Raw genomic sequence first — 7,997 nt, forward strand, 5'->3', positions numbered from 1 at the left:
ACAATTTTCTTAGGCCAATTTCTAACTCAAGAAAGTTGCAAGGAGAAGAATCTCTCTCTCTCTCTCTCTCTCTCTCTCTGAGAGGAGAACCTGAGAGCTAAGGAAGGAGGGAGTATCGCAAAAGGAAGAAGAAGATGCACTAAGGAGAGAAGTAGAAGGCTCAAAACAAAGGAAACTTCATTAGGGTACCAAATGAATGGTTACAACAATATATGAAGGTCTATCCCTCTATGGCACTACAAGACAAAAATGGTGGACTCTACAGCCCTACAATTAATTGAGGCAAAATACAATTGTACCCTTATAAATAATGTCATGTACATAAGAAGGGGTAGCACATATTACACTTCTTAACAGGGAGGAAGTCAGCAGGGCAAGGAGGAACTTGCAGCGTCTTAGCCTGTCCACAAAGTGGATTAGGGTGTGAGAACAAATATGAAATTTTTTATGTGAAAAATTTCTGTCTTGAGATGGAGAAATTTTTAATATGAAAAGCAAAAGCGGTTTTTCTCCAAAAAAAAAAAACAGTTTACAAAAGTTATACTCCGCCTGTGTATAATTGTTTAGTTATACACTGCCGGTCCCAAGCCTGGATAAAGGAGGAGGGTTGCGGTAGGCCAGTGACAACCAACATAAAAACTTATTCACACCCTATGAATATGAACCAATATGAGAATTTCGTTGGGGCGTTCCCTACTGAGCGACACACTGTACTCTATAGGCCCGGAGGCAGTGATAAATGGGCAAGGGTTGCTAGGTCATCGCCCAGAAGCGATGCGTCACACCGGCGTCGGGTGTGGTGTCAAATAGGCAAGGGTTCCCTCACTTTGTTGGACGGGTGGGGGTAAAGAAGATAGTTCAAGACCATAAAATTAGGTTAGCCACTTGGAACATAGGGTCTTTAATTGGTAAGTTGGCAGAGTTAGTAGATGTTATGAGTAGGAGAAAGATAGATATTTTATGTCTACAAGAGACCAAATGGTAGATGAGAAAGCAAAAATGATAGAACCTTGGAGATATAAGATTTGGTATAAAGGAATAAATAGGAATAGGAATAGGAATGGAGTAGAAATTGTTATTAGTTGTGAGTTTATAGATAATGTAGTTGAGGTCCGTAGGAAGGGTGATAGGATTTTACTTATTAAATTAGTATTAGGTACGAATATTATTAATATTATTAGTGTTTATGCACCTCAAGTAGGTTTAGATGATTCCATTAATCATCAATTTTGGGAAGATTTAGATGAAGTAGTACAAGGGATATCTTATGGGGAAAAACTTTTCATCGGCGGTGACCTTAATGGACATGTAGGCATTAGTAGGGATGGATTTGAGAGTATCCATGGAGGCTATGGTATAGGAGAAAGAAATGAAAGTGGAGAAAGGATTTTAGATTTTGGTTTGTCCTATGATATGATCTTAGCTTAGGAAGAGGGAGTCTTACCTAGTAACATTTAAAATGGGGTTAATACAAGTCAGATAGATTTTTTTCCTACTTAGAAAGAGAGATAGGGGTTGTTGCATCGATTGTAAGGTTATACCGGGAGAATGTGTAGCTACACAACATAGAATCTTAATTTTAGATCTTAGAATTAGAAAATGCCGCAAAAGGGATAGACATAAGATATATCCTAGAATTAAGTGGTGGGCACTGAAAGGAGCTTAACAAGGAATGTTTGTAGAGCAGGTAGTTAAGGAAACTGATTGGTGTCTCGAGGAGGATTCAAAATCAATGTGGAATAAGATAGCGAGTGACATGAGAAAGGTGGCTAAGGAGGTATTGGGTGAGTCTAAAGGCGGTGCACCGCTAGGTAAAGATATATCATGATGGAACGAGGATGTCAAATTAGCTATTAAGGTTAAAAGCGAGTGTTATAGAAATCTAAGTAAGAGTCTGTGATAATGAGAATTTGGAGAAGTATATGATAGCAAAGAAGGAAGCTAAAAAAGTAGTTCGAAACACAAGGGATAAGGTATATAAGAAGGTTTATGACAAGTTGGATACCAAAGAGGGCGAGAAGGATATTTATAGGCTTGCAAAGATGAGAGATAGGAAATCGAGAGATCTGGGTATGGTTAAATGTATCAAAGATGAAACACAAAGGGTTTTAGTCAAAGATGAGGAGATTAAGGAGAGATGGAAAGATTATTTTGATAAGCTATTTAATGGAAGTCATGCTCAGGATCTTGGAGACTTCTCCATTCCTTTTCATGAGATGAATCGTGACTTCATGCGCCAGATTCAAAAGAAAGAAATTGCAGAGGCTTTGAAGAAAATGAAATCAAGAAGGGCAGTTGGCCCAGATGGTATACCTATCGAGGCTTGAAAATGCTTGGGAGAGAAAGGTTTAGAATGACTGACAAATCTTTTTAACAAGATTTGGCGGACAAATAAGATGCCTAATGAGTAGAGGAAGAGTACTTTGGTGCCTCTATATAAGAATAAGGGTGATATACAAGATTGCACAAACTATCGTGATATAAAACTCATGAGTCATACTATGAAACTTTGGGAGAGGGTGATTGAGTCTAGGTTGAGGAAGATTGTCATGATATCGGAGAATCAATTTGGTTTTATGCCTGGAAGATCAACTATGGAAGCTATACATCTTCTTAGACAACTTATTGAGAGATATAGAGAGGAACAAAGATTTGCATATGATTTTTATTGATTTGGAGAAGGCATACGATAGAATACCTAGGGATGTTCTCTAGTGGACAATGATGAAGAAAGGTGTTTCTCTCAAGTACATTAGTATAATTAAAGATATGTACGAAGGAGTAGTAATCAATGTCCGCACTTGTGGAGGGGTGACAACCAATTTTCCTATAACGGTTGGGTTACATCAAGGATCTACATTAAGCCCTTTCCTATATGCTATAGTGATGGATGAGCTTACGAGATCAATTCAAGAAAATGTGCTGTGGTATATGTTGTTTGCTGATGATATTGTTTTGATTGATGAGTCTAGAGTTGAGGTTAATGCTAAGTTAGAATTATAAAGACAGACATTGAAAGCAAGAGGTTTTAAGCTATGTCACATGGGTGCGGGTGCGAGTGCGACACGGGTGCAGCACAATTTTAAAATTTTTAGACACGGGGACTCGACAAAATATATATATATATATATATATAATTTTATTTTATTTTTAAAATGCCACAGCACAGTCACAGACTGTGACTGTGCACAGTCCACAACACAGTCACAGACTGTGACTGTGCACAGTCCACAACACTGTGACTGTGCACTGTGCACACTGCACAGACCTTGCACAGTCTGTGACTGTGCACAGTCACAGTCTGTGACTGCAGCACTGTCACAGTTTTTATATATATATTTTTAAATAAAAAATAAAAAAATTGGTTTTTTACGGACATTTTTGGACTCGGTCAAAGTTGACCGAGTCCAAAATGTGGACGGACTCGGCCTGGACTCGTTGACCGAGTCCGACTCGGCGTTGACCGAGTCCGGGCCGAGTCCGAAGCCGCACCCGAGTCCGCACCCGTGTCGGGGCGTGTCGACTCGGGTGCGGCACCTCCTTAGCCGAGTCCGTGTGACATAGGTTTTAAGTTGAGTAAGAGTAAGACAAAATATATGGAATGTCGGTTTAGTAAGCAACGAAGTAGTGATGGGTGAGCAAGAAGTTCCGGTGGATGATTGTTTCAAATATTGGGGATCTATCATTCAAAAATATGGAGATGTAAATCATAGGATAAAGGTTGGGTGGATGAAATGAAAAAATGCAACTGGAGTGTTGTGCGATCGTAGAATGCCATTGCGGTTGAAGGAAAAGTTTTATAGGACGACAATTAGGCCCGCTTTACTATATGATATGGAATGTTGGGCTGCCAAGAGACATCATATTCAAAAAATGCGTGTAGCTGAGATGCGCATGCTTAGATGGATGTGTGGAAATACAATAAAAGATAAGATTCGAAACGAGGAGATACGTAAGAAGGTAGGCGCTGCATCCATTGAAAATAAGATGAAAGCGAATTGTTTACGGTGGTTTGGACATATTCGGCGAAGGCCTAATGATGATCCTTATAGAAGGATGGAGAAATGGAAAAATATATTAGTTAAAAGAGGTCGGGGTAGGCCTAAGAAGACTTGGATGGAGATGATAGGAAAGGATATCAATGCTTTGACCTCACTGAGGACATGGCATTGGATAAAAATGATTGGAGGAGAAGGATTCATGTGGAAGACCCAGAATGATTTGCTTTTTTGGTTCATATCCCCTACCCCAATTGTTTTGGGATGAAGGCGTAGTTGTTGTTGTTGTATTTTTTCTCATCTAGAACCATCAAAAGGTTGACTTTTTTTCTTTCCTACCCCCATTTTCACACTTCCAACGTGCGCTTAGATTTCTGTGCCAGCCAAGGAATGACTAAAATCTAAAGTAAGCTTAACTTGTGGGAACTTTGTTTTAGTCCTGATTCTGGAGAAATGTGTTTGTGCAGCTTTTAACTACATTGAGTGTCTATAATGAGTTCTTTTGCCTTTTTGTCTGTCTTATTTGTTTTCATGTCCTAACCACATGGTTGTTGTTGCAGATATGAGGAAGAGCCTCCAGAGCCTGAGCTTGAGGTAAGGGGCATGAAGCATTACTAATTGGCTGCAATATTTTTCATTTGACTGGAATGAATGAAATGCCTATGAACCTACATACAGGAAGGAGCAGAAGAGGAAGTAGAGAACACTGATGATATTCCAGATACTGTTGTTGGAACTGAAACAGAAACAAAAGAAGAGGAAACAGTTGAGCGACCTCGGAAGACATCAAAGTACATGACAAAGTATGAGCGTGCCAGGATCTTGGGTACACGTGCGCTGCAAATCAGGTTTATGTTCATCTTGTATATAATTCATTCATAAAACAATTTTCGTCGACAACGGCTCTACATCTGTTCTTTATTTTAAAGCTCTACATTTTTTGTGCAGTATGAACGCGCCTGTCATGGTAGAGTTGAATGGTGAAACAGATCCATTAGAGGTACTGTGGACAGCTAGTGTTCTCTTGAAAACTAGCGTGATTTATAGATTCTATTGGACTTTTTTGACGCAGTGTTACCTATGATTTGTCTAAGGCCTGTTGTGAAAATCCCCTGTTGAGTTTTTTGGCATGAGCTCCCAAAAGTAATTACAATAATGATACAAACTAGTCTTCCTCTGTGGAAGGCAAATGTTGTTGTGTTAGTATTGTATTTCTCCCGCACTTTAAATTTCTGATGTTTTCTTTAGATAGTCTGACACTGGCTAATTTTCCAATTTTATGAGATTATTTTGCTTCTTTCACATCGCCGCCAAACAAATACTGATTGTTGTTTCTGTGTGGTGAAGATTGCTATGAAGGAACTTCGGGAGCGCAAGATACCATTCACAATCCGGCGTTACCTGCCTGATGGAAGGTTAACCTTTGGACTACCATACCTTCTATTTTATTAGAGTTGCCCTATGTACATGGTTGACTAAACTTGCTAAAATGGTATGAAATTTTGGCAGCTACGAAGATTGGGGAGTTGATGAACTGATTGTGGAGGACTCATGGAAGCGGCAGGTGGGAGGGGACTAGAAATGCCTTTGCCTTAGAAGGCCAATGCCATTTCTTATGCGTCTATGAGGACTCTCTTCCTTTCCTACTTTTAGGACGTTCTACTATAACCATGAAGATAAGTACTTATATAGTCAACAGTAGGGTTGATATTCTGAACCTTTTCTTTTTTTGATGGCCTTGCTTGGACAGGGTTCTATCTCGTTCTTCTTACTAAGGCTAATTTTGCTCTGTGCGGTCCTTGGAGAGATTGAGTTTTATATATCCGCACTACTTGATTTGTGCAAAATAACTTTAACTAGACTACACTGAACTACTATTCAAAACAGGGTGCGATACTATAGGCCTGGTACCATGCTGGGTATGAGTCCTGTCCTGCACTTTTATACATGGATTGTTCAAATTTTGCTGCTGTACACAAATCCTCCATGTTTGGCGTCTGTCTTTTATATTAAACTTAACTTGGTCATTAGTTTGTTTGCTGGGTCAAGTTGGGTGTGGGTCTTGGTCCAGGTTTGGCCTTAGACAGTCGCCCAAGCTGGTCATTAGTTTGTTTGCTGGAAAAATAATGGCAGTGAAAATCTCTTGAAAACTGATTTTTTATTTTATTTTATCTTGTTGTTGAACAAAAATCTGTAAAAAGAAATAAATTATGCAAAAATAAAGAAAAATACAAAGTACATAAAAAGCAAATCCGCATGTTTTTTTGTCCAAGTTAAAACGGTATAAATCGTGATAAGATTGTAATATTTTCGCTAAAACGACTTGGCTTCATTCAGAGCATCTTAAGGTCAAGAGTCCAACTCCATCATCATATTTGATCCAAATTTGAATCCAAACTGTTTCCAAAATATGTATAAGTTTTAATGAGATCCAATTTAGCAAGATTGACTCCATGTTCGTAGTGCATATGATAATGCTAGATCCAGTAAAAGAAGACTGGAAAAAGTTTATTTTTTACATGTAATATCCACAAAAAGCTAGTTTTTTTTTTCCGAATCTGAACATAAAATGCTGGTCTTAATCTCAAAAATTGATCCCATTAAGCAAATCTGAGTAGGAACGTCAGGGGCACGCACGAACTCGTGACACAGAAAACTGGCACTTATGGATATGTTTTAATCAGTTCAAATAATACATCATTCAAAATGCATTTTATGTATTCAAATATTAAAAATAGTTTTTTATTGGTTAAAAACTAAAAAATAGTGTCCTCGTCTATGTCACAACACGTGGTGTGAGTACAATGCAGAAATTCAAAATGTTATTTGAAAAAAGGACACGAAGACAAATTTTTTTAATGAATAACAAACTATTTTGTTATAATTTAATACATAAGAAGCATTTTTAGTGAAATCCCACTAAAATTTATTAAAATAACAATCAAACATGTCTGTGTCCGAGCCTGTCGAGTTGTGCTACTGTGACAGATCAATATCTGGAAATAATGATGAATCCATTGCCATTCTTTAATAACATTCTTGGTTCTCACTTATCATGTCCGAAATAAAACCAATTGGACTAGATTTTCTCTGACATTTTCAGCTATTTTTACAACCATTGCATGTTAAAATCAGGTTGTCCCATGAATATTAAAATGTCCAAGAAAACCAGGATTTCAATCACCCACTAATCGAACTTCATTATTCGACCAACCTAACCCACATTCGATTCAAAATGACCTTAGATATTCTAGGTACATTATTCATATACTATAGTTTTTTAAGAAAGTTAGAACCAGATCCTACCAAATGCCAAACAAGATCAAAGCAGCGCCAAACTGGGTAGGGCGGTCAACCATTGGGTTTGATTCGGACCTGGATCCGACCCTGACCAAACCCTATAGGGTCAGGGTTTGGTGATAAAGAAGGAGGCCCCGATTAAAATCTAAGTTACACCAGAAGAATCTGATTAGTATATGGAGCTTGATATGGTTTGTGAAATTTCACACCAGACTCAGGTCTGACCCAAGTTTTGAATAGGATCTGCAAATTTTCAATGTAAAAAATACTATTTTTATAAGGATCTGCAAATTTTAAATGTAAAAAATAAAAAATACTATTTTATAGGGTATAGGGCGTATAGGCCGGATCTAGTTTATATAATTCTTATAGGACGCTGGTCTGGTTATTGTTATGCCGAGTCCTGCCGATCCCAAGTCCAGACCTGGTACCAGCACCTCAAAGTCATATTTGGGTTCAAACCTACCTGGGTCCCAACCATATCTGACCCATTGACACCCCTAAAGTTGAGTGAGAAAAGCTTCAATACACAAAAAAGGAAAAAAAAAACAAGATTTCCTTTTTGCTGGACAGATGTAGAATATTCCAATTTCTCTATATCATGGATCGATGCCGTATAGTCAAGTTTAGCATATGATGGTGCTTTCATACAGAGCCAGGCTGAATCCATACATCCAGTTATTCTTCGATAAGCATAGA

The 7,997-nt window shown here is 38.1% G+C and overlaps 1 protein-coding gene across 1 annotated transcript in view; it reads left to right on the top strand.

The window, feature by feature from the left end:
* Positions 1-5,969, top strand: part of LOC149833733 (DNA-directed RNA polymerases II, IV and V subunit 6A-like) — a 48,606-nt gene extending 42,637 nt beyond the window's left edge. Inside the window, exons 2-6 of the mRNA XM_090010982.1 lie at positions 4,559-4,592; positions 4,677-4,846; positions 4,947-4,998; positions 5,346-5,413; positions 5,508-5,969. Coding sequence (XP_089867108.1) covers positions 4,559-4,592; positions 4,677-4,846; positions 4,947-4,998; positions 5,346-5,413; positions 5,508-5,577 — 394 coding nt within the window. The 3' untranslated portion in view covers positions 5,578-5,969. The remainder of the gene's footprint in view (positions 1-4,558; positions 4,593-4,676; positions 4,847-4,946; positions 4,999-5,345; positions 5,414-5,507) is intronic.
* The last annotated feature ends 2,028 nt before the right edge of the window (positions 5,970-7,997 follow it).

The sequence above is a fragment of the Nuphar pumila genome, chromosome 6, assembly GCF_984573655.1.
Source record: "Nuphar pumila chromosome 6, dmNupPumi1.hap1.1, whole genome shotgun sequence".
Lineage (NCBI taxonomy): Eukaryota > Viridiplantae > Streptophyta > Magnoliopsida > Nymphaeales > Nymphaeaceae > Nuphar > Nuphar pumila.